Consider the following 27,927-nt stretch of genomic DNA (forward strand, 5'->3'; position numbering starts at 1 on the left):
CGTCTTACTAGGGTGACACAAGCCCCAGACCTAGTTACCTGAGTTGATTAAGGTGTCCAAAGTTACCTGGTTTTACCTGCGCTGTTAGATAGAGTACATAGGCTCTTGGTTGCTTTGCTCTATCCAGATCAGTTCCTCTAGCTTGTAGGATACTGTTCTGCACAGTGTTTAAGTTGTTCATGGCATGGGTTGGGGTGATCCCTGACTTGTCCTCTCTGTTGGTGTTTAGCACTGCATTAGAGGTAGAAGTTTTGCTTCAAAGAAGAAAAGTCTCTGTATCTTCCATACTTCTGTCCACTACCACACTCGAGACCTGACTACTGGTCTTCGACAGGGGACCTGGCAGAGCCAGGGCCCAGCTTGACTACAGCAGGGACCTTCCTGTCTTGCATCCTCTCTTTACAGAAACTTGACTAAGACTGACTAAGTGAGGGTCTATACTCACTTATACATTACAGGGTATGTAACAGCTCCTGTGAGTGGTGGACAAGTGTAAGAAGAAAGAAGATAGGTGGAAGAGAAGAGCAGCTCTCATTGGTGTGCAAATCATAAACAAAACAATAACCCTTAGTTCACTACAGCTGTGCAATATACGTACATGAATACACATACTACTGACATCTAGTGGCAAAACTTATACATGACTTCATTACCACTTAACTTTGAGTTACAGGTTTTTGCGAGGGGTGTTCAGACTAGTAACACCTGTGGTGGGATACCACATATGCACTCCAGCAATCGTATACAGTGCTGTGTTGTATGTGAAGTCTTTCCAGTGCTCACTGCGTACAACCCAGGATCCACCGTATGGGGGCGACCACTACAAAAACAAACAAACTCACCTGGGGCCCGTTCCCGGCCTCTGTGGGCCTCCTGTCCTGTTAACGGCGCAGGCAGTGTGACGTTCACTGACTGCACTGGGGATCCCCGAAGCTCTCCCCGCAGCCAAGCGTCTCTGAGCTTCTCCGATGAGATGCTTATCTGGAGCTTCGGGATCACACAGCCTGTAAGTCACGCTGCCTGCGCCGGGAACGATACAAGAGGCGCAGAGGTTGGGAATGGGCCCCAGGTGAGTTAACTGTTTGTTTGTTTTTAAAAAAAATTAGCTGCAGTTAACCCCTGCCTGACCGCAGCAGGGCTCCGGTCAGGCAGGAGTTAACATTTTTTTCAGCGTATAAGGTGAACCCCTGACAATCTTCTTGAAAGTCAGGGGTTGTCTTATACACCGGAAAATAAAGTATATTATCCTCCTGTGGCTGTTTATCAGAATAATCCCTGGATCAGCGTTCTATCACATGTAATCTGAGGCCCATAACCTGTAATATTATAATTATAGAAAAAAGCATCTAGGCCTCCCTTGCTCTTACAGGGAAGAATCCTGTCTGTACTGGTGCACAAAATTCGCCTACTCCCCCTGTGCCGGCCGGCTCACGTGTTCACCGGCACGGGGGAGTAGGCAAGTAGTTGTGAACATAGCCATAGGTGTAAAAAGATCACTAGAAAGATCTCTGTACTGTCCATTCATATATTTGTACACTGTGATCAGATCGCCCTTAGGTGTCTTTTTTGTAAACTAAATAGCCCCTAGCTTGATAATCTGTCTTGGTCCTGTAACTTACCCATTCCTTTAAAGTTGTATTCCAGGGTATAATTCACTTTTACCCTATGCGCAGGATGCGGAAAAGTAGGAGATCTTTATATCGGGCTTCCGGTTTCTGTATTATGAATAGAGCCGTGGGTATATCGCTTTACCCGCGGCTTTATTAATTCCTATGGAGCTGACAGAAAGAGCCAAGTACGACAGAAGAGCGATATACTTGTGGTGAGCCCCCCGTAGGTGTTATATCGGAGGGACGACCGGTCACTTGCTAGGTGTTGTGGTGCGACACCACTCCTGTGGTGGATGGCCGAGATACAGCCGGACCTTATTATGTTGTCACGTGATGCCAGTGCCAGGTGGGCACACAGGTGTGATGTAGTAGTGTGCTCTGCCGGGATGTTGGAGGATACAATAGAATACTTGTAGATGAAGAAGAACACCTGTGCCTGTATATTCACCTAAGTCTTCACACCACCTTATGCCCACTAGCATTGGCCGAACCGTACTAATGGGTGACACAGGCCCCAGACCTGGTTACCTGGGCTAAGCGGGATGCTGAGGGTTCCCTGCTGACACCCGTACTGCGAGATGTAGTTGATAGGCTTACTGCAACTTTGCTTCACCTGGATCAGTTCCTAGCTCTTTGGCTCTATAGTGGATACAGTCCTGCACTGTGACTTCTCCTTGTCCACGGCATGGGTTGAGGTTATCTTTTGGCTGGTCCTCTCCTAAGAGGTTTAACACTGTATAGTGCTTTGTGTAGATACTTGTGAGAAGGTTGGTAACAGTGTGCTGTCTTGCGTCTTACCCATGCGAGGGACTGGCTAAAACTGAACTCTGGGGACCTGGCAGAGGGCCAGGGCCCGGACAAGACTGCTTTGGAGAGCTATCTAGCTTGCGTCCTTCCTCAACACCATCCCGAATGGAAAGCTCTTGCTCGTCCCCCACCCAAGGGACTAACTTCCTCTACAGCGTGTATGGTGCGCTGTGATTGGGTGAAAAGAGTGCAATAGAAGAACAGAGAGGAGAGGTAAAAGCAGAAACCCTACTGGTCTACAGACTCTGGTACACATAAACACAATAACCCTTTGCGATCCTTCAGCTTTGCAGCTTCCATATACCAATACATAATACAGCGACATCTAGTGGTCAACTAATACTACTTTTACAATAATTAGAAAACAAAAAGTACAGACTTTTGCGAAGGCTGTATACAACAGTAACACCCCTAGTGGGACACCACATACTCGTCTCTTTCAGTGGCTCCATAGAATGAATAGAGTTGCCGGTCACGTGCCATACCCATGGCTCATCCATAACTGAGCTGGTGGGCCTGATATGGAGATCAGCGGGGGGTACAGAGGTCTGACCCCCCGCGATCTCCTACTTAGCCACTAATGCCCAGATTTCCACAGGATAGGGGATATTTTATGGCAAAACCACTAACAGTAAGCAACTGGCTGTATTGCTCAATATGAGTTTATATATATATATATATATATATATATATATATATATATATATAAAGTTTTCACTCTAGATGGCAGTAATCATATTAGTAAGAGGTACTCATTAACACCTCTAAGGGTCCATTTACACAGGAAGATTATCTGACAGATTATCTGCCAAAGATTTGAAGCCAAAGCCAGAAATGGATTTGAAAAGAGGAGAAATCTCAGTCTTTCCTTTATGATCTAATCTCTGTTTATAGTCTGTTTCTGGCTTTGGCTTCAAATCTTTGGCACATAATCTGTCAGATAACTTTTCTGTGTAAACAGACGTCTAAGACAATGGAGAAAATACAGTATTTGTGTAAAAATTGCCTTTATTTTGTACCTTGATAACTTTGAAGTTGAGGTAGCTTTTGTGAAGCATGATGACACTGTATTCATCACTTCCATCTTCAACAACGTGTCTCAAAGTCAGCAATTCTTTCTTATTAGACAGAATAGCAGACCTCCATGCAGGATCTTCTTCATCACAAATGACAATTTTTTCTCCAAATGTTTTGATTGCTTCGTAAAGTGCAGGAGGATCCTCGTATTCTTCTGGACAAGCAAACTGACTCTGTTACACACATGCAAAAATATAACTTTTATCAGTGAGATTTTACATTTCACATCAATATGCAAATTATCAAGTTATATTTCTAGAATGACAATGTGCTGTAAGGAACCGTTTTATAAGAATTAAAGGGGTACTCCGAGAGCTAGTAAAAGCATATACCGTCAGTTACCAGTCTGCCCCAGTTCTGAAATCCACCACAAAATCGATTTGTTTTGGGAGCTTTACTTCTGTCCTTCCTGGATGAGCAGTTCTACTATTTCCAGAATGCATTGCTTTCCCTCATCTTTCTATCACAGTCCTCTTATTCTGCCTACTTTCCACTAACAGCATTCCTACCAGTTCCCCTCCCAAAGCTGTTAAAGAACATTTCATTTGCATAGTGAGGTTGCAGCCCCTACTGAATTCGATCATCACAGCTCCCCGTCCTGTTTCACATAAAGTCGGACTCCTAATGTAAGTCTATACACTGCAGCACAGTCTTCTCCTCGCTTGTTCTCACAATCGGTACGGGTCTGAACCAACGTTCCCTGTAAGCTGTGCGGCGCGCGGCCGCTCAGCTGGCAGGGAGGCCTGAGATCTCTGGGCGGCAGCTCACAAAGAACACTGTATCCGCGTCCTCTTCTGGACACAGATACAGATAGAATGGCGGTGGTGGCACTGCTTGTACCTGCCCCGCCATTCCTTCTCACAGACTGCAGAAACCTTTGTCCTGCAGCCTATCAGAAGACTGAATGTGAGGTTGGCTTGACATTCCCCTTCCCAATCCCTCTTGTGACCGCAAGCAGTATTCTGTTGAGGGTCTCAAGAGGCAATTCGGCCCCCAGCTGCTGCTCCTCTCCCTGGGGGTGTCCCAGACGGCGCACACATCAGGAAGCTCATTGTGCGTTGGCCGGGACTTCCGGAACAGGGAGCGTGTCTTAGAGACGCTCCCTGTACCGGAAGTACCTGCCCCGGAGCACACTGAGCTTCCCGGGAATCCCCGGGACACCCCCAGGGAGCAGAGCAGCAGCCAGGGGAGAAGAGGAGAAGAGAGCAACGACAGGGAACGATTTGTTAGGTTAATTGTTTTTTTTTTTCTTTTTATCTGCACGGGGGACCATCTATAAGGGAGGGTAACAGGGGGGGGGGGGGCATGTATAAGGGGGATTATTAGGTGGACCATCTATAAGGGGGATAACAGGGGGCATTTATAAGAGGAATAACAGGGGGGCATGTATAAGGGGGACCATCTATAAGGGGGATATTAGGGGGGCCATCTATAAGGGGGAAATTAGGGGGGCATGTATAAGGGGGATATTAGTGGGGGCATCTATAAGGGGATAACACAGGGGAGGAACATAAGGGGGTGCCAACACAAGGGGCATCTATAAGGGGGACAACACAGGGAGGGGGGCATCTATACATGGGACAACGTAAGGGGGCATTTATGAGGGGGGCAACACGGGGGGGGGAATCTATAAGGCGGATAAGGGTGCAATCTATGAGGGGGACAATACAGGGGGCCATCTATTAAAGGGAATACACAGAGGGGGGCCATCTATAAGAGGGAATACACAGAGGGACCATCTATAAGGAGGCAGAGGGGGCATATACTATAAGGGGGTCACATAGAGTCAGCCTACCCACTAAATAAGGACACAAAGGGGTCAATACAGATGTGCAGTTTGTAGAGAGATGAGGATGGTGACAGAGTGAGGAGCCTAATATATTTCTCTGGCAGATTCTGCGGATTCGTAGCTTGGAGAAGTTCTCATAATGGCCCAGGAAAGATGGAGAAGAAGATGAAAAGGGAAGAACTCTGATCAGAGAAGACGTCCCCTGTGAGTCATTTGATATAACTGCACTGTAATGTATATAGTGTATAGAGCCTGTGGTACTGATGTTCCTGTGTTAAGTTTTTGATTTGCCCAACTTTGCCTGACCATTGTTCAGTTCTCTTGCCATTCCGTTCAGCAGTGGCTGAAGCTTAGAGGGAACATTGGTCTAAACACTCAGACGCGCACCAATCAAAACTTTTAACATGTCTTTATGACAATTTTTTTTTGTTAAACGACAGTGACACTTTAATATAATATTGCTATCCCGTGATATGTTTTGTTGAGATAGTAAAACCAAAGCAATAATTCTTCTTTATTCTGACAGAAGCTGATGACAATTTTTTGTGTCCTGATTTTTCCCAGGTGGAGTGTTTGTTACTAATACCAATTCTATATATCCATATCCCAAAAAAAGACATTCTGCTGGAATCGTGGACGTAAAGCCATATCTTCTCAAAAACATTAGAATCCAAAAGTACTGTGTAAGACAGAGACTTATTCCAAATATTTAAAGATTCTATAATAACAGGGATTGTTCCACAAAACTGGCACATAGCTAAAAATGATCCTGTAAACTTAAGACGTATAAGTCTGCCATGGCCCAGGGTGCTGGTGCAGTGTTGTGTGCAGCTGGTGGGCTCTGGTGTTTTGGGTCAACTTGTCACGGTGGCCAGGAGTGATAGTACCCACCCCCGAACACACGGGAACCAGACCTTGGTAGAACTGGTGTGAGGTGCAGGTTCGGCGTAATAGATGACTTACCAAAATGTGAACTTTACTTAAAGGAGAAGTCCAGCAAAATCTTTTATAAAAGTATTGTATTGCCCCCCAAAAGTTACACAAATCACCAATATACTGTACACTTATTAGCAGAAATGCACATAAAGTGCTTTTTTCCCTGCACTTAATACTGCATCAAGGCTTCACTTCCTGGATAACATGGTGATGTCACGCCCCGACTCCCAGAGCTGTGCGGGCTGTGGCTGCTGGAGAGGATGATTGCAGGGGGACACTGAGGGACAGAGGGCACTGGAGGGACACTGAGCATCCCCCTGCCATCATCCTCTCCAGCAGCCACAGCCCGCACAGCTCTGGGAGTTGGGTCGTGACATCACCATTTTATCCAGGAAGTGAAGCCTTGATGCAGTAGTAAGTGCAGGGGAAAAAGCACTTTATAAGCATTTCCCGTAATAAGTGTATATTGGTGATTTGTATAACTTTGGGGGGCTATACAATACTTAAATAAAAATTTTCGCCGGACTTCTCGTTTAAGAGAACTTCAAAACAATACAGGTTATAATAACAATACTGCTCACAGGCAGGGCCGTATTTGCCACTAGGCACCCGTGGTCCAGTGCCCCCACAGATCTCTGTATTCTTATATGCCACAAAGCATCCAGTGTATAATGCACCTATGGCCAAACTACAACTGCTGGCACTACAACTCCCAGCATGTACTAACATTCTGCCGCCCTCAGGATATGCTGGGAGTTGTAGTACAGTGTAGACAGCTGTATTGCTGGACCTTCAGGGCCGATGGTTGTTACCCACAGATTGCAGCCCCCAGGAGACTCTACATACAGTGATTTATTATAGGGTTGTCCTCTCAGAGACTACAACTCCCAGCACACCCTGAGAGCTTTATAAATGTAGGGATTTGTCACAGATACAGATGAATCCAGGGAAGGGCAGGGTCAGCCTGTCGTGTCTCACTGGTTCTATATTGGTGGGCCCCAAGGATCATTTCCTCTGGTGGGCCCCAGGTACCCAAGTCCAACACTGGACAGAACCGGTCCCAAAACTAAGATGTGCCCAGCCTCCTTCCTTCCTCCACCACGTCTGTTTGATGGAACAGCGAGCATCAAGCAGAGTGCCACCTAAGTGCCAGGGTATATATCATGCATGTAACCTGCCAGTGCCGAGGGGGGCGCCTCAGCATGCAAAGTGCCTAGGGCAGCATGAACTCTAAATACAGGCCTGCTCACAGGTGCTTAGTGCAAAAATAGTACAGTACTTTAGGTAGACTTGATGTAGAAGTTAGTAGAAGAATCTGTAATTCCGCCCACCATTAACATCACACAGTGATCACCTGACCAAGGGTCTATAAGGAACTATTTGCGTCTATAAGGAAATATTTATGGACATTCCTATGGAATACCTATAAAAATATTTGTTACAATCTGCTTTTTACACTTTTTATATATTTTTGGAGAAAACTTTAAAAGAGTTGTGCCAAAATCCTGTACATTCAGATATGTTGCTTTGCGATAGAAAAATTCTATTTCTAACCTTACAATTTTGTTTATAAATTTAAAGGGAATCTGTCAGCACCTATTCTGGTTCTGAGGTGTTGACAGTGTGATGAAGGTCTGTGTCTCCTATTGCTGTGTCATTCCTTTCTTTCAAATTGGTCCTGTACTTTGTCCCCATCTGTGTCGTAACTGTCTTCACAACTGTCAAAGAGGGGGAGTGGTGTTGTCTTCGTGCCCCACTTCGGCCCGCCTCACCACTACCTCCTCCCAGCTTGTCTTGAATATTCATGGCGCCCATCCCCCGGCATCCTGGCGACATCATTTTTAGCTTCCTGGTTCTGTGTACTGCGCGCTCCCGCGGCATGATTCGCGCATGCGCCGTAGTGCGTCGGAGCGACACTAAGCAAAGCCATTGAGGGGATAGGCTTTGGCCTATCCCCAGAAACCAGAAAGCTAAAGATGATGTCGCCAGGAGGCAGGGGGACAGGCACCATTAATATTCAAGACAAGCTGTGAGGAGGTAGTGGTGAGGCGGGCCGAAGTGCGGCAAAAACGCATCACCACTCCAACTTTGACAGTTGTGAAGACAGTTACAGCACAGAGTAAGGGTTAACATTTGCATATTTTTTTTATTGGATAAAACTTGGACACATTTTACTTCCTAGCCATTGATTTCTGTTTAGAAACTCCTGGTACAGCTAAACAAAATGGGTCATCTCCTTTCCTCATCACTACCTCAATCACCCCTTAATCTTTTTTCTAAATGTACATGTTTAAGAAATGTTAAACTATTCTGTCCCCAAGTTTCTGAAGCTATAAAATAAGTAGCAGAACTACACACATACCTGATGGAGTTTCAAGGCCATCCGAATTGCCGGAGAAATGACTGTGTGTAGTAAGTCCATATCTGCAAACACCCATTCTTCTTCTTTGGATATCTGATAATGACCCTTAAATAGGTTATGTAGTCCATGGAGAAATGCATCCAAACTAAAAGAAAAATTGGGACAATGTTAATATCCAAGTAGCTGTCTTGGAGCCCCTAACAGCCCCCTTAGTGCACAGTTAATTCTCATTCACTCAATTTCAGCCAGTAGTACACAGTACTTTATTTCCTTCACAGCATCTCAGCAAAGCATTTACTCTTCTAAGCCAGAACATGGTGGCACTATATAGAGTGATTATTTACACAATTCTCTACTATAGATGGAGTATGAATATAGAAAGGGTTGTTGGTGCTATGTGCTCCCCCAGTAGTACATAGACCCATGTGTGCTCCTCCAGTAGTATGTAGCCCCCCTGTGCGCTCCCCAGTAGTATATAGCCCCCTGTGCGCTCCCCCAGTAGTATATAGCCCCCTCTGCGCTCCTTCAGTAGTATATAGCCCCCCCTGTGCACCCCCCCAGTAGTATATAGTCTCTCTGTGCGGTCCCCCAGTAGTATATAGCCCCTCTGTGCGCTCCCCCAGTAGTATATAAACCCCCGCTTTGTGCTCCCCAGTAGTATGTAGCCCCCCTTTGCTCCCCCTCCCATATAGCATAAACACTTAAACTCATCTGGGTCCGGGCGTCTCCTCTTCTCTTCCCCTCTTGTGGCTGCACTGCAGCGGTCACAAGAGGCCGCGCTCCCCTTGTCCTAGCACCAGCACTCCAGTGATGTCACTCGAGCGCCAGCACTAGATACAAAGAGGGGCCTCTTGTGACCGCTGCGGCCAGAAGAGTGACTGACAGGGAGGGAGCCAATGGCTCATTACATGTGCACATAGTTACTGTACAGAGCGCAGCTCAAAAGACAGGTATACTGAGCTGCAGCAGGGGTCCGGACAGCTGGCCTCCGCGCGCCACGTTCAGACCGCGGTCCGCCAGTTGAGAACCCCTGATCTAGGATAAGGCAAGGTCATTTTAAAAAGGAAGGGGTCTCTATTTCTTGCACTTCATCCACATTGAGTCCCTTGCTGATGCCACAAAAGTAACAGAACATGTCTAGGTGACCATATGTGGCGGCACAGGCTTTCAGCCACTTTGAATAAGCACAAAATAAAGAGGTAAAAAAAAATATTGGTTATATTTACTCATTTGAAAGAATTGACAGAAGGCAGAAGGTGTGAATAAAGTTTTTTTTGTAATCACAAAACATATTTAAAATACATGTAAGTGAAAGATTCACCTGAATGGCACCTGATGCGCTGCTGCGAGAAGCCTTCTCCCCAATATACAGAGTCCAAAGGAAAGCGTTACCAAAAACGAGTCTTCGCCAGTGGCTACTTTCTGAAATACATTATAAGGCTATTTTCACATGCTGTATGAGACAGGACTGTGTGCCCAGGAACAGGCTAACGCACTGCGCGGTGCTGTACGGCCTGTTCCCTGGGAATTTCGGCGATGAGGCAACCCGGGAGGCCTGGCGCCTTATGAACTGTTTTAAGGACGCTATATGGCTTGCCAGGAACCGCCTCATTCTGAAGAAGGAGAGGATGTCCTTTCTGGACTGCCGCAGGCTGGTCCACAGCCTGCTTAGAGACTATTCCATCATGGACAGATCGGACCAGGAAGAAGAGGATTGATACCCCTCTCCTTCCCCCCTCTCCCCTTGTGTTGTGTCGTCTTTCAATAAAGCTTCGGGCCTGTGATTCCCCCTCCCTACCCACCTCTTTCCCACCCCCCTTACCCCATCACTTGTCTGTATTGCTTTATTGTTTGTTGTTTTAGGATTGTTAAGGTATGCGGGAATGTTAGTGTAGCGGGTGGTATGATGTATAGCGTAGGGAGCCTGTGCTGTATGTTGTACCATGGTGCTGAGTATGTAGTGTCTTATTTATTGAACTGTGCTGCGTCACAGTTTATGTATGCCTGACGACGACTGATTGTAATAAAGATATTTTCAATCAAAAAAATGAGACAGGCCATTCCGTGACCCGGCCGGGTCTTATTAAAGATCATCCCGGTCGTTACTGCAGTACTGGTCAGATGATCTTTAGCACCGCTAGCATCAGTGTGCGCCCGCATCAGAACTCTCCATTGCACACAATGGAGCTGGCGGCCGGAGCTACTCGCGCCACTGTGTGCACTGACAGGGTCTTCTGCGGCCGCTATTCAATGAATAGCAGCCGCAGAAAACTGAAATGTCAGTTGTTTGCTGCGCAGCTAGAGATCCCGGCCAGAGCGTATACTATGTGTATTCACTCTGTCGGGGATTCCAAGGTAACATATATTTTCATATTAATCACAGCCGTTGTTGCAATGGGCAACGTACTTTTACGAAAATATATGTTGTGTGAACATGGCCTAAGTGGGAATTAAACAACTAAATATTTAAATGACTTGATATAGCAGAATGTTAATGATATAATTTTATTATGTGTTACTATAAGGGTATGTTTGCACAACGCCTCTTTTCGGTAGTTTTTTAGGATGGCTGTGATTTGGAGGTGTAAATATGGTCGTACTTTGTTAATTACGACAATAAATAATGACCATGCTCAAATTATGACCACTTGCGGTCGTAATTATCAAAATACAGCCATATTTTTGTCTCAAAACAACGGCCATCCAAACATATGGCAGAAATAAAATGTGTGAACATACCCTGAAGGTAAGCTTTTGCTGATATTAATAAACAATTATTAATTACCAAGTCATAGTCCTATTCATAACAGTCAAAATTGTACTAAAAGTTTCAATTTTATTTACTTAAATAGTACTATTCTATTAATAATTATTTTCAAATATCTTATGCATTTTTACTTCCCAAACTCCCCAAACTACAATAATCAGTATATAGCTTAAATGGGTACTCCAGTGGGGAAAAAAAAAAATCTTTGAAATCAAGTCAAAAAGTTATAAATATTTGTAATTTACAGTCTTAGGCTATGTTCACACTGCGTATGATTCCGTCCGTAGTGCGAACCGCGAATATACGCACGTAGTTTTGAGGTTGATGCGTTCGCTTGAAAGTATACAATATACGCCCGCACAATGCACACTACGTATGAGCTTACCGTCGGATCGTATACGGCGCCGTGAAAAATGAACACGACCATTGTTTGAGGACGGAAATGTTCCAACTCACGGCCGTGGATTTCCATGCGGTCCCGTACAAAGTACTTATTTCAGCCAAATTGAACTTGATTTTTCGATCCAAAAGGTTCTGTGAGTTTTATTGGGCTGGGCGAAGATTTCCAAGTAAATGACCTCTTTCAGATCGCTCCGAAACAAGCTAGGGAAGCATAACTCTACTACGGGCGTATGTTCGCGGTTCGTACGCATCCAGCCGCATGTCGATTTTTCCTACGCCTGTAGTTTCAGCCGCACATGTACGGCGGCGTACGATCTACGGACGGATTCATACGCAGTGTGAACATAGCCTTAAAGGGGAACTCTGACAATTTTTCTTTCTTCTTTTAAATTAACTACAGAAAGTTATACAGATTTAAAATTTACTTCCATTTACTTATCAGCTGTTGTATGTCCTGAAGGAAGTGGTGTATTTTTCCCAGTCTAGCACAGAGTACCCCTTTAAATATCGTCACCCATATATCACTGTAACTTGAAATGTGTAAATACATATAAAATAAATAAATGTTTGTACTACTCACTAAATTTAGTCATGTATACATATATAATGATAACAGTGGTGAATTTATTGAGACCAGCAAATTACAGGCCTTTTATTAATTTCTGGAGTACAGGTGGGTTCACACTAAGGAATTAGGTGAGGAATTGAAGAGGAATTCGCTCTTATTTCAGCTTGAAATTTCTCCTGTAAACATTGTTCAATGGGATTTCCACTCTGTAGTTCACACAGCAGAATTTTCTGCCGCAGATCTGCTTTCTGCCCAAAGAATTGACATGTCACTTCTTTGGGCGAAATCTGCTAGAGGAATCCTATAGAAGTCAATGGGGGCTTAAATTCTGCTTGCATTCTGCTAAAATTCCACACCTGTTCTGCCAGAGCTGAATAGACGAGAAATTTCAAGCAGAAAACTTTCCTCTACAATTCCTTGAGAATTCCACAGTGTGAACGCACCCTACCAATGCCTGCCCGTGCACCACAGACATTTCCACTATATACAGAATATACATTTTCCGTTGTCAAGCAATACCTTTGTCTCCCTTTTGGCGCAGTACTGAATCCAGTCCAGATAGACACCACAGAAGCTGGCTCGTGTAATACCCTGCAAGCATGGAATGTAATCTTCATCCACATTAATGTTGAAAATTGCCAGATCATATACCACGTGATTCCACTTTGCGAATGGCTGCAAAGCTTTCTGCATGGTTTCATCTCTCAGCCAGTACAACAGCTTGGGTGATCTTACAATAAAGTAGATTATGCTCTGTGGAGACAATGCAAAATAATATAATAAATATAAATAAATATATACATACACACACACACACACACACACACATATTATATATATATATATATATATATATATATATATATATATATTTGGATCATAAACAAGGAGTTATGCTGGTAATCCAAGGTTCCACTGTATTCAGTTGCACTAAATCGTACATAATATTCAGTTTGCAATGCATACCTTTACAAAATATTTGATAAGGATTTTCCGCAGGTCAAACACTTGGAAGAGACTTGCTGCGTTACTATAAATCACACTATATCCTTCCAGAACATATTGGCTTCTCGCTATCTCCCACGTTAGCCATCTCAAGTTGAAAGCAGCATTACAGGAAAGAACATTTGGCAAATGTCCAATCTGAAAACAGCAGCATCCTTTGTTCTCCTCATCACCTTCAGTTATTGCTTCCACCTCCCGTTGATGACAGTATGTTCCTTTAGGGAAAAAAAAAAAACAGACACCCTAAAAGGGGTTGTCTGAGATAAAACAACAAAAATAAAACAGTAACAAAAGAACCAGTACTCTAATCCTCTGCTCTTCCGTTGTTGTTTTGTTTATATTACATCTGCATTTTGTAACATTAATCTTATCTACATGCAGAGTCTTATTTTTTTTCCCTTAACTTCAATGTTTGCTTGCCGCTATAAGAAGTTACGTAAATGTCTACTCACAGTTGGGGGCATTTATCAAGACAAGGGTACTTGTACACCAGTCTTAAAGGGGAACTCTGATGATTTTTCTTTCTTTTAAAGAAAGTTATACAGATTTGTAATTGACTTCCATTTAAAAATCTCCAGTCTTCCAGAACTTATCAGCTGCTGTGTGTCCTGCAAGAAGCGGTGTATGCTTTCCACTCTGACCCAGTGCTCTCTGCTGCCACCTCTGTCCATGTCAGTTTTTTTTACAGAGCATGAGAGCTTTTCTATGGGGCTACTCTGCTGCTACTCTGGACTTTCCAGACATGATTTGAAAGAAAAAAAAATCCAATTTCCCCTTTAATATTTAACCCTTTGAGGACCAGGCCCAAAATGACCCAGTGGACCGCGCAAATTTTGATCTTTGCGCTTTCGTTTTTCCCTCCTCCCCTTCTAAGAGCTCTAGCACTTTCAGTTTTCTATCTACAAGGCCATGTAATGGCTTATTTGTTACAGGAATAGTTGTACTTTGTAATGGCGTCTTTCATTTTACCATAACATGTATGATGGAATCCCAAATATATTATTTATGAAGATATAAATAGGTGAAATCGTAAAAAAGAATGCAATATGGTAAAGTTTGGGGGGTTCCTGTGTCTACGTAATGCACTATATGGTAAAAGCGACATTATACTATTATTCTATAGGTCAGTCCGAACACAACCATATGCAGGTTTACACAGATTCTCTAATGTTATATATATATATATATATATATATATATATATATATTTTTTTTTTTTTAAGAAATCCTTTTTTTTGGCAATTAAATATTAATAAAATGGGCCTATTGTGACGCTTATAACAGTTTTATTTATTCACCTACAGGGCTGTATGGGGTGTCATTTTTTCCGCCATGATCTCTAGTTTTTTATTAATACCCTCCTTTCGTCTACGCCGTTCTCTGTTCACAATGACGCTTGTTATATTTTAATAGATCGGACAATTACGCACGCTACGGTATATTATATGTTTATTTATTTATTTTTATATGTTTTATTTATATAATGGGAAATGGGGGTGATTTAGACTTTTATTGGGGAAGGGGTTTTGGGGTAGTGTGTTGGTGTTTTTAACTTTTTTTTTTTTTTTTTACACATCTGAAGTCCCTTTGGGGGACTTCTACATACACTACTTGTATTTTTACACTGATCATTGCTATGCCATAGGGATAGCATTGATCAGCGTTATCGGCGCTCTGCTCATTGAGCCTTGCAGGCTGTCTGTGTAAACGCACCATAAGCTACACCTGTGACATCATCACCGCATAGGCCCCGCCCCCAAGCAGTCATTGGAAAGGCCGCCATAGGTCTAGGCCCCACCCCCACTAGTGGGCCCACACTAATGGCCGCTGAGGGACGTGGCCTATGCGGTGATGATGCCACAGAGAGGCATGGCTAAGTGGCGCTTGAGCTTGAACTTCCACAACAGAACTTGGCAATAGGACTTAAAGGGGTATTTTGGGCAAAATGTCCTGATCAGCGGGGTGCCAACCCCCAACCCCCACACTAATCACCAGTTCAGCACTAAAATACATAGCGAAGAGAGTTTGTCTTACTTGTACACGCTTGGGGCGGGGGGGGGGGGGGGGGTTATGTAACTGAAGCTCAGATTCTGTTCAAGTTAATACATACTCTTCATTTGTAACCTTGCCTGATGATGGAGCCTGTGTACTCTGACAGCTTGCAATTCTTATATTTCTGGTAAGCCAGATTTATTGCATGTATTACACAGACTTTCACTGGCTAACACTGAGCCGCATTCCTCTTTTCCTGTACAGTATACAAACAAGGGGTCATCAAATATAGAAAGGTTATTACCTACCTTTAAATTCAAGTCCTCGAAGTTGAAATGTAACAAATCCATTCCCAGTCTCAATCACATGGACAAATGCATTTAAATAGTCGGAGGCTAGGATAAAACAGTCACCAGATGCATAGTTGCCCCATCTTCCCAATATTAAATCCCCACACAAAGAATGCTGTAATGATCTTGCCAGATGTTCATAAAATACTGAATTCAAGTTATCATTATCATTTCCTGGAGAAAAATTAATAAAAGAGACACATAATACTTCCCCCACGGTAATGTCGCGGACACAAGTTCTTCAGACAGCGAGGCACAACATCTTTAGCAGTTACTGTCACTGTACATGTGCATAATGGTTTCAGTATCTGAGGTACACAGACTGATGGCTTCTCTCACAGTGAGTGGACACAGTCTCTAAAAATGGTAGGACGATTGCAAAAAAACACTATGCAGTCTCTTCTTGATGCCTAGTGGTCAGGTTGCAGCTAAGCTGGCCACCATCTGTTGTTGGAACCTTTCATGCTGCTACTGGAGTAAGAAGTACCAAATCAATGTAGGAAATTGGCGTAATTGTATAGCCCCGCCCCCTTTCCCCCGGACGGATTTACTAAGAAGCCCACTCCGGAGCCTGGAACAAAACCACTTCAGCTTGGGAGCAGGTGTAGATTTGTATCATGATTAAATCATGATACATCTGCCACGCCTCCTCCCCACCTAGCAGCGCCCCTCTGTCCACCCATCAGGAGAGGCGGGGGGTAAGGCCCCTTTTCTGTGGCATACGTCAGAGGCACATCGTGATGAATCTCCCCCTTGGAGCGTCTTCAGTTAGGTGTAGATTTCTGCTATAATTTACAACAATTTCTAATGTAAACTATAGAAAATCTATTAAAATGCATGGGTTACAATCCCTTTAATAACTAGGTCTCATCCACCTGGAGCCACTTGCTTCGCCACTAGTGTAGTGACCTGTAGAAACACTTTTTTCCTTCTCTACTTGCAGCACACTTTATCTCCCAGTCTCTAATGGCCTTTGACCATTGCTAAACGTATCAGGACATTTACAATGCTCCTGACAGTGTGTGACCACTGACTCCCTTTCAATCAATCTCTTAGGATCCTTTTAGACGAACAGACTTCTCGGCTTTGGGGGCCGACACAAGACACAAAAAATCTTATGAACGGGCTGCACGAACAGTCCACATATTGTTAGTGCAGCTATAGAAACTGACAGCACAGGTATGCATATAAGATTCACTGTACATATAGGAGATACATATATCTGTGCTGTCAGTTTCCAGATCACACAGCAGTACATACTTATCGGCACTGCTGTGATCCAGCATTCTGTTTTTCTAGCTCTCCAGCCCAGCCGATTTCACATTGGTCCCCAGTCCTCAATGATTGAATGATGAATGTTTCCTGGCAACCAAAGGGCGGCATCCAACTGTCTGCTCAATACTAGTGGTGGGTAAGGGGTAGTGATTTGGGTTTGTTCTGCAGCCACAGCACCTAGATACCTGGGCTGGAATCAGCACAGGGTTTGCCCGGGCAAGTGGCAGGGCCCCAGCGCCTTCAGGGGCCCAGAGTGGCAGAGAGGGCTGATGTTCTGATGTGCAGCTTGCAAGCTGTAGTGTAGTACTGAGCATCAGAAGACAGAGAAGGAGCAGGACCTGTGAGTCATTGGGAGACATTTACCAAGACAGTCTTAACCTCTTCTCCTGTACAAGATTTTTGACAAATTTGTAACTCCTTACATTCAAACTCTACATAATGGGTCGTATGAGGGCTAATTTTAATTTTTTGCGAACAAATAGACCTTTTAATGACATTCTTCATTTTATCATAAAAGATAGTTAAGAACAGAAAATATATATATATTTCTGGTCCGAAACTGTAAAAAAAAACCTATTAAGGGTGTCATCACACAGCACTTTTGTTTGGCCTTTTTTACGTCCCAAAAAAACAAAGCCACAAAAAATGCCAATATGGCAGATGGCGTTTTTTTTTCATGCAGTTGCGTTTTTTTTTCTGGTGTTTTTGACTTCATGTGTGAATGTCTTTTTTTCAATGCTGAAGTCTGTGTTTGGGTCAAAATACCAACCCAAATACACCCACTCCAGAAAGGAAGGGGTCAAGTGAACCCTTCATTGCTGGAGTGGGTGGTAGACATGGCACAGAGAGTTTTCTTCTCTGTGTCTACTTTCAATTAGCAGCTGAGCACGGACACTGCTTTAGCCACCGACTCTCTGAAATAACACTTGTGGCTTGTCATCTGCGACTGCAGCAGTGTCCCGGAAAACTGTCTTTTGCTTTGAAGAGGCAGAGCTTGGCACACTTGTAGCTCAGTGTGCCAGGCTCTGGTGAAGAAAGAAGACGTCAGGGTGAGTATCCCCCCTTCTCCCCTCAGTACTGCACCCATCCCAGAAAGGAAGGGGGACACTTAACCCCCTTCCTTGGTGGGATGGGTACATTGAGACATCGATGTGGCCCCCATGGGGTTAAGTGGCATGGAATGCATCCTCATTAAAGACGGTAAACAGCATCTACCAAACAAATTATTTATTTCCTTTATAAAAAAGGCATGGTATTTATAGGGGAGTGTTTTGGTGCAGCAGCAAGTAGGGACATACTGTCACTTTAAATTGCCGAGAGCCGATGCGCACGTGACCTAAGAGGCAGGGACGCACGCGCTGGGCAGAGCGGGAGGAGACAGGAGTGTGGCTGGGTAAGGCGCCCCTGGAGGCCAAAGAGGAGGCAGCGCCGAACCTGCACACATGGGCTCCGGCGTCTGCACTAAGCAGGGAGATCAGGTGCAGCACTGCCGCAGCCCTAACAACTTCATTAATATAAATGTATTGTTTTTATCTTTAGCAACCAGTTCAGCTTGAAGCACTAGTAATGATAGAAATCCATGCTAGTTAAACTGACGTAGATGTTGATCATAGCAAGATGCTATGAAAAAAATTGAGGATTTTAAAACTTGTGAAGCTAAATAAAGATACTGCGGACTTGCTTAAGTTGCCGGATTTCCATTTCTTTTAAGAAAATAAGAGAATCCAATATTTTATTCATCAGTTGGGGAGAGTCCATCTACTCCTTATTATCCAGAACTGTTTCTTTGGTAAGCCAAACAAATGCCATATGACGAGAAAAGAGAGCATTAAAGGTCTTCCTGAGAGAAGGGTTAACAAAAAATATCAGGAAAGGAAATATCCCAAAAATTCAAAAAGAAAAAGCGTAAAGAAGGCGAGTCCCAATCAAAAAGAGCTGTGAACAAAACAAATAATCCCAAATATCCGAGTTATGTTATTAGCTAGTTATTTTTTGTCTGCCGGAGATGACATTGACTATTTGGATTTTAATAGTGTCTCTATGGGACAAAATACTTCTTTATGGGATAGCAATTAACGGTGAGGAGCCACTCCGGACGTGTGAAGGGGGCCTTAAGCTGTACCTCATCCAGTATAATGCTTTACAGCGTAAGGGGACTTTATCTGTTATAGGGGTAGTTCAGCAAAAAAAAAAAAATCTTTTAAATAAACTGATGCCAGAAAGTACCAGAGATTTGTAATCTACATCTATAAAAAAAAACTCTTTCAGTACTTATTAGCTGCTGTATGTCCAGTCTACTACTCAGGAGATGCAGCTGTTCCCCCGGCCTTGGCCAGGTGATCACTGTGTGATGTCAAAGGTGGATAGGGCTACAGATGAGGCTTGACCTGTGTCTCAGAAGGGAGGGGGAGGACAGAGGGGTGGAGACAGCATGGAGCAGGCAGTGAGGATTTTCAGCAGCTTCAGGGTGAGTCAGGATGTGCTGCAGACAAAATTGACCAATTCATGGAATAGACACCTATTACACGCAGGTTTAGATTGTGGTTGGGGGATAAACAGAGTTAAATCTTTCTTATCTAGAGTTCCTCTTCAACAACCTGTTCAGGAGAATCCCAGGCTTGTTCTAAAACTGTGGCCTACATCAGTAAAAGATTCTGTTTAAATTACAACAAAGAAACATATAATATCTGTCATTAAGTATTTGAAATGCTTACCTGGATCTTTTTCAATCTGATGCTGAAGTCTTGTATTCATGTTATCAAGCCTCTTGGTGCTGATGATAAAAAGAAGATAAACACACAGCTGGGGAGGAATATTTCACAAAAGTGAATATAAGCTGTACAGCCCTTTCCTGGTCTCTGTCTTAAAGGGAATGTACCATCAGGCCCAGGCTGAAGCACTGGAGGCAGGCCAACCCACCCCCAGTAGAAGGAAATTAGAATCAATGGAGCCATATCATAGAGGGCCTAGGGTTTCCTCCCACTGGGAGTGGGGTAGCCCGCCTCCTGTGCTTCAGCCTGAGCCTGATGGTACATTCACTTTAAGGCCCTACACGGAATGATTATCGTTCATAAACTCGCTCCAACGACCGCTCGTTAACGATAATCGTTCCGTGGAATAGCTGTAAACGAGCGAACCACAACTATAAAATCGTTGGTAAGTCGTTCAAAATTGTTTTTCAGCATGTCAAAAAAAAATCGTTTGTCTTTGAAAGATAATTCGCTAATCGGTTCGTAAAATTAGAAATCTTTCAGTCGTTCATAAAAAGGTTAAAAAAAAAAGTAGGTGTCGTATGGTCATGATCAGCCCGGCGAACGTTTTAAACAACCATGTAACGACTGCAAAATAATTGTTACACTACATATATCGTTCACGTTCCCACGTGTGTTATGTATTATAGTTCGAAAAAAAATCATTTAGTGATAGTTAACGAGCGGACGTTGGAGCGAGTTTATTAACGATAATCGTTCCGTGGAATAGGGCCTTCTGCAATATTACTTACTTGACTCATTTTATACTTACTTTAACCCTTTAAAGAAGAAGACCAGTGAAAACTTTTATTAAAGTATTGTATTGTCCCCCAAAAGTTATACAAATCGCCAATATACACTTATTACAGTAAATGCTTATAAAGTGCTTTTTCCCTGCACTTATTACAGGAAGTGAAGCCTTGATGCAGTAGTAAGTGCAGGGGAAAAACGTAAATTACTCACCGGTAATTGTTTTTCTGTGAGCCCATGACAGCACCCCTGGAGAGCGTCCTTCCCCTTCCCAAAAGACAGGAAACAGCCGCCAAGGATGAAAGCTTTAAAAGGGGCAGGACCGACCCCAAACTCCAGTTCACAACAAGTTTTCAGGAATCTAGAATAAAACAGAGCTCTGCTCTCCAGCAGAGAAAACACTTTCCCCTCCACGGAGAAAAATCTTTTTCCATCTGCCCTTGTTTGGGCTGAAAAAATGAAAAAAAAAAAAAAAAAAAAATGAAAAAAGAAGCTAAGGTTTAATTTTATCTTCATTTCTCCTTACTTCTTATAACTCTTATTCCCTCTTTCCAATTTGTACGATTTCAATTTATAATACATTATATATCTCTCTTTCTGGGTGGGTATTATGAGGGGTGCTGTCATGGGCTCACAGAAAAACAATTACCGGTGAGTAATTTACGTTTTCCCTATTCGCCCTATGACAGCACCCCTGGAGACTAGAATAGGCTTTCTTATTAGGGAGGGACTACAGCCTGAAGCACCTTTCTCCCAAAGGAAAGGTCTTCTGACCCTGGAAGCTGCAGTCTATAATGCTTAAAAAAGGTGTGTGGTGAGCTCCAGGTGGCTGCTCTACAGATCTGAGATATTGATGCTGCTGCTCTTTCTGCCCAAGATGTCGAGATTGCCCTGGTTGAATGAGCCCCAAAAGCCCTTGGAGGGGCTAATCCTGACGAGGAGTATGCTAAGCTAATGGCCTCCTTAATCCATCTAGCTACCGATCTAGAGGAGGCAGCCTGACCTCTATTCTTTCCCTGAAATAGAAGGAGTAACCTCTGAGATTTCCTCCAATCCTTAGTTTTTTCCAGGTAGAATAAGAGACAACGTCTTACATCCAGATTGTGGAATCTACGTTCTCCCTCATTCTTTGGATCGGGACAGAAGGAGGGTAGAATTACCTGCTGCGATCGGTGGAAATCTGTAACCACCTTGGGTAAAAAAGCTGGATCAGGAGATAAAATGATTCTATCCTCTAGTACCGTCATATAAGGATGGATAATAGACAGGGCTGAAATCTCTCCTACCCTCCTAGCCGTAGTTATAGCTAATAAAAAGGCAAGTTTTAGGGATAGATTTTTCTCTGAAAGCTCCTCTAAAGGTTCAAAAGGAGGGAGGGCCAGGGCCGACAACACTATATTTAGATCCCATGGAGGGATGTTTGATCTTACTGTGGGTCTGAGTCTGTCTGATGCTTTTATAAATCTTTTTATCCATTGGTGGTCTGCAATACGAAAGTCAAACAGAGCGCTTAAAGCTGAAATTTGTACCTTTAGGGTACTGGTGCTTAGCCCTAATTCTAGACCCTTTTGTAGAAATTCTAGAATCTTGGTTATGTCAGGTGGATTGAGGACATTAATCGGAGATCCCATAAACCTACAAAAAACTTTCCACGTCCTTAGGTAGATCTGTGAAGTAACTTTCTTTCTGCTAGCTAAGAGTGTATCAATAACTGATGGGGACAGACCTCTATCCATCATTAGTTGCCTCTCAACAGCCAGGCCGTCAGATGAAGATGCTGCGATGTGGGATGCAGAACTGGGCCCTGGAATAGGAGATCCTGGGTCTCTGGAAGAACCCATGGCCTGGCTATTGAGAGTTTCCTCAGCCAGGAAAACCATACCCTTCTTGGCCAAAAGGGAGCAATGACTATTATAAGGGCCCTGTCTGTCCTCACCTTTCTTAGCATTCTGGGAAGCATACGTATGGGGGGAAAGGCATATAGTAGATCTCTGCTCCAATCCTGAGCAAATGCGTCCACTCCTGACGGCATCTCTACTGGATTCAGAGAGTAGAATCTCTGAACTTGACGATTGGCTCTGTTGGCAAACAGGTCTATCACTGGATTCCCCCATAATTCCGTGATCTGTCTGAACACTGTCCGACTGAGGCACCATTCTGACTGATTCAGAGAGACTCTGCTCAGATAGTCTGCGGTCACGTTCTCTGAACCCTTCAGGTGGAGGGCCGATAGGGAAAGAATCTTCTGTTCTACCAACCTGAAAATGAAGTGAGACACTTTCATGAGCTTGTCTGATCTCGTCCCCCCCTGATGGTTGAGGTAAGCCACTACTGTGGAGTTGTCCGTCAGTATTCTTACATGTTTCCCTTCTATCTTTCCTAAACTGCCTAACAGGGCAAAAAACACTGCTCTTAGTTCCCTGACATTTTGTGGATCTTCTGCCTCCCTGGGATTCCATTTTCCCTGCAACAGAAGGGCCTCCGCATGGGCTCCCCACCCTCCTGGGCTGGCATCTGTCGTGATCTGGAAGATCTCCTCCTTTTCCCAGAGGACACCTCTGGATAGATTCTGGGGATCCAACCACCACTCCAGCGACCTCAAAACCTGTGGAGATAGGGAGAACTGCATCTCCAGAGAAGACCTGTGTTTGTCCCAAACCTCCAGAATCTGAGCCTGGAGCCTCCTGGAGTGGTATTGGGCCCAACAAACCCCTGGAATGGCTGAGGTCATTAACCCCAGAACCGACATTGCTTGTCTGATGGTGCAGGAGCCCCTTCTCTTTAATTCCATCACCCGTGATACTAGGTTTGAGACTTTCTGCGGGGGGAGAAAAGACGTCTGGACTATTGAATTGAGGCTGATCCCTAGGAAGGAACATATCTGACTTGGTACTAGACAAGATTTCTCTAGATTTACTTCTAGACCTAGTTTGGCTAAAATTTCCTGTACCAGTAGTCCCTGTTGAGTCAGTATCTCTACTGAAGGGCCTATGATCAAAAAATCGTCCAGATACGGGACTATCAGCACATCCCTCTCCCTTATGTGGGCCATTACCTCTGAAATAATCTTTGTAAAGGCTCTGGGAGCCTGACAAAGCCCGAAAGGGAGAGCCTGGAACTGATAGTGACGTATCTCCTTTTGGATTCGGACTGCCACTCTTAAGTATTTCTGATGACTCTGAAAAATTGGAACATGATAATATGCATCTCTCAGGTCCAGTGTCATCATAAAACAGTCCTTCGAGAGATTCAGGATGGTCGATTGAATCGTTTCCATCCTGAACCTCTCGTAGCATAAATGCTGATTTAGGTCTTTCAGATTTATAATAGTTCGGAACGTTCCATTGGGTTTCTTTACTAAAAATAGGGTTGAGTAGAAACCCTTCCCTATCTCTGACTGAGGGACTGGGACTAGTACCTTTTTTAGGAGAAGAGACTGGATCTCTAATTCTAGAGCTGACTGCTTTTGAGGATCCCTGTTGAGATCTGTAATGACAAAACGACCACCTGGGAGAGACGACATCTTTAGTTTTAGACCAACATTTATTGAATCTAACACCCATCTGCTGCTGCTTATCTTTTCCCATTCTGGGTGAAATAGGGTCAAGCGTCCCCCCACAGGTGGCCTGGCGTCATTGCTTGTCATCTTTTTTACTTGTCGCATCTTTGGGAAACAAAAAATTTTTGCTTTTCCCCTGTGCTTTCCAGTTTTTCCCCCTAGATGAGGAAGATTGAGCTCCCCCCCTACCCTTGCCACGAAAGGGCCGTTTAGCCGGAGGAGGCCCAACTGAAGGGAACCCCTTCTTCCTGTCAGATGCCTTCTCTAAGACAGTGTCCAGGGCTGGGCCAAAGAGAAATTGACCTTGACATGGCATAGCACAGAGGCGTGATTTGGAGGCCATGTCCCCTTTCCAGTCCTTAATCCATAAAGCCCTACGGGCTGAATTAGAGAAAGCCGTGGATTTTGCTATAAGTCTGAGTGCGTCATCAGATGCATCTGACATAAAGTCTAAGGCATTAGCAAGAGATGGGAGAGACTTAATTAATTCATCTCTAGGAGTACCATCTTTAATACTAGACTCAAGGTCAGTTAACCACATCTTTACTGACCTAGCAACCGAAGTAGTAGCTGCAACAGGCTTAAATAAAGCCGCTGTCGCCTCCCAACTCTTTCTAAGAAACCCATCAGCCTTTTTATCCATTGGGTCTCTCAACACTCCAGTATCCTCAAATGGAAGGAAGGCCCCTTTACAAATTTTTGCTACTGCTGGATCCACCATAGGGGGCCTGTCCCAATATTCCGTTTCTATCTCATCAAACGGATACTTTCGTTTGAGGGTTCTGGGAACAAAGAACTTCCGGTCTGGCTTATTCCACTCCCTCTGGATTAAGTCCTTAATATTCTTATGTAATGGAAATACTTTCTTTTTCCTAGGAGCCAGACCCTCAAACATTTTGTCCTGTACAGACAGTTGTTCCTTGAATTCCTCCACTTTCATAGTATTTCTAACAGCCTTGACTAAAGCGTCCACACTGTCAATAGGGAACAACGCTTTTCCAGCAGAATCCTCCTCAGAATCAGAAGACTCCCTGTATTCCCCCTCCTCCTCATCCTCAATCTGGATAGGCTCCTGAGGAGACATAGGACCAGAGGGAGACAGCGCAGAAACCTCTAGCTGAGAGGTAGAGGTAGAAGGCTTGTCAGATGAAATGGAGGATCTGATCTCATTCTTAATGAGGGTTCTGCAAGGAATTAAGAATTTGTCAGAAAAAAACCATTCGGGGTAATAATAAAAAAACTCCGAAAAAAGAACCCCCTAAAAAATACATTCTTACTTAACAGTAGCCATGAAAGATGGAGCTTCTTCCTGCATGACTTTAGTAATGCATGTATTACAGAGGTTCTTGGAATAGGATGATTGTAATTTCTTCCTACACATGGCACATTCTTTTTTAGCTTTAGGTCTTTTGGAACCTTCCTAAAATACATATGAAAACCATTATAGGGGGAATAAACCATGTTGGGGTACAACCCCTCTCACCCGACCATCACAGTCACCTCCGACCCGGTCTCTTGGGATTCAGTGTGCTCTGGTTCTTCCATGCTGCAGAATCAGCAGAAGGGGCAGTATACACGGGAAAAACTTCCACTCTGCCTGGTCCTGGAACTGGCTGGCGTCCCGTCCGAGGAGCACACACCTCTGTCTAGGCCTCCTGTTCCTTTTAAAGGGAGCTTTTTTGCCCCCTCCCTCTCCACTTCCGGTGGAGGTTCGGAGCACGGCCCCTCGCCTACCCCTCCCACTAACGGAGCCCGCCCGGAGGTTTCGGTATCGTACCTGGCTGATCGGCCGCCTCCCTGTCCCCTCCAGGAAAGGCCGCCGTTTGCGTCTAGGCCGCACCGGAAGTCGTCAGACGTCCCGCGGAAGTGACGTCACACGCCAGCCGGGACGCACGACAGACCCCGGAAGCGCTCCTATAGGAGCGCTCGTACCTGACACCAGGCTGCCGCCCTGGGAGGCCCAGGAAAGGACGCCCGGACAGACCGGCACTCACCGCGTCTCCCTGCTGACATCCGCGCGAGAGGTGAGGGTGAACAGGAGGCCCGACGGACCGGGACAATCCAGACTGGCCGGCGGCTTCCCCCAGAAGAGTTACGCCAGGCACAGGTAACCCGTTGTCCTGAGGACTAATCATAGGGACCGGGCGCCTCAGTTCTCATTCCTCGGCGATCCTTCCTGGGAGAGTGAGACTGCAGTCTCACTCTCCCTCTTCCTAGAAGACAGGAAACAGAACTGGAGTTTGGGGTCGGTCCTGCCCCTTTTAAAGCTTTCATCCTTGGCGGCTGTTTCCTGTCTTTTGGGAAGGGGAAGGACGCTCTCCAGGGGTGCTGTCATAGGGCGAATAGGGAAAAATCACTTTATAAGCATTTCCCTTAATAAGTGTATATTGGTGATTTGTATAACTTTTGGGGGACAATAAAATACCTAATACAATACAATAAAAAGGGATCTCTAGATTGGCTCCTTTGTTTTGAGCAAAGCCATGGGTCAGGATGTGAAACCCAGCCTTATACAGTACATTCATTCATTCTCTGTGGAACCGTTAAAAAAACAGTTGAGTGCTGTACTCCGATATCTCCAGCAACTCCACAGAGAAGGAACGGACCTGTGGGCCCCACTCTGACCTGCAGCTCCATTCATAACAAAGTAGCCGGGGCACCAATCTAGAGATGGGGGGGGGGGGGGGGGACAAGTAAGTTTAAACTGGAAAAGCCCTTTGATGACACAGTAAATGTTTAATGTTTTCTTCCTTCCCGTGCAACCTTCACATCACCATATAATATACTGCATAGCAGAAAAAAAATATTGATGAGGTAAAAAAGAGGCAATTTAATCATTTGGGTGAGTTTAGTTTTTATGCGGTTCACTGTGCAGTAAAATTGACATGTGATCTATATTCCTCATGTTGGTACAATTACAACAATACTTAACTCATACAGTTTCTGTCTTACTATTGTTAAAATATTAAAGTAGCAGTTAACAAAAATTTTTATCTGCCACCCCTGCACGCTGGTGCGTGTACTCACCACGTGTGATCAGTGTCCCACAGCGCCGTTCATATCTAGCATGCGCTCACATCACCCGCTCCTGTGACTCCTCTTCAGTCTCCTGTGACTGAAGGCCGGAAGTCACACTTTTCAATGCATTTTCTATGTGAGAGCGTGACTTCTGGTCTTTAATCACAGGAGAGAGAAGAGGGGTCACAGAAGAGGATGACGTGAGCACGCGCTAGATTTGAACGGCGTCGCAAGACTGGAACGAAGACGCGCCACAGGACACTGATCACCTGTGGTGAGTATACGGGTGTTGAAAAATTGGAAAGGGTGGTTGATTAGAATTTTTAATATGGGATGGATTTTTTTTTTTTTTTTAAACATCTGCTCATGAAGTTTAATTAGTAGCCCCCCCCCCCCTATGGGGATTTGTATGAGAGATAACTCATATTGATCAATGCATTATATACTGCATGGTCTGCATTGATTTGTTAGATCTGCACTCTATTGCTTCAGCCTACTGTAGACAGGATAATTCTATAGTTGGATCATGGCAGGCACATAGGCCTAGCAGTTGCCATGACAACCTCCTACGGTCCTGGTCCATATTCTGTTAATGTCACCACAATGAGTTTGCTTACCTGTTAACTCCCTCCCAATACTTGATTGGTCTTGCATATGACGCAATAAAGATGACACTTCCAAGAAAGGGGCTCAGGGGACTGGACAATATTGATGTTGCAAATGTTTGGAATAAAAGCATTCCTGAATCTGAATATAATTTATGTTAAGTTTTATATAATTAGGTACATCCCACAGCTTACCAGACCTCTAAAACATAATCAATGTAAAACCTAAGCTGTGATTGGTTGCTGTGGAAAGTAAATCTGGACTACTACGGTGTAAGCAGCCACAGAACTAAGGAACTTAAGAG

At 44.3% G+C, this 27,927-nt stretch overlaps 1 protein-coding gene across 1 annotated transcript in view; it reads right to left on the reverse strand.

The window, feature by feature from the left end:
- The window catches only part of PCNX2 (pecanex 2), a 105,272-nt gene that overhangs the window by 17,602 nt on the left and 59,743 nt on the right, over window positions 1-27,927 (reverse strand). The window contains exons 20-27 of the mRNA XM_069954417.1: window positions 27,635-27,764; window positions 19,655-19,713; window positions 15,624-15,839; window positions 13,285-13,538; window positions 12,838-13,071; window positions 9,903-10,003; window positions 8,582-8,726; window positions 3,437-3,667 (exon numbers count right to left, since the gene is read on the reverse strand). Coding sequence (XP_069810518.1) covers window positions 3,437-3,667; window positions 8,582-8,726; window positions 9,903-10,003; window positions 12,838-13,071; window positions 13,285-13,538; window positions 15,624-15,839; window positions 19,655-19,713; window positions 27,635-27,764 — 1,370 coding nt within the window. The remainder of the gene's footprint in view (window positions 1-3,436; window positions 3,668-8,581; window positions 8,727-9,902; window positions 10,004-12,837; window positions 13,072-13,284; window positions 13,539-15,623; window positions 15,840-19,654; window positions 19,714-27,634; window positions 27,765-27,927) is intronic.

The sequence above is a fragment of the Dendropsophus ebraccatus genome, chromosome 15 (assembly GCF_027789765.1).
Source record: "Dendropsophus ebraccatus isolate aDenEbr1 chromosome 15, aDenEbr1.pat, whole genome shotgun sequence".
Classification (NCBI taxonomy): Eukaryota; Metazoa; Chordata; class Amphibia; order Anura; family Hylidae; genus Dendropsophus; species Dendropsophus ebraccatus.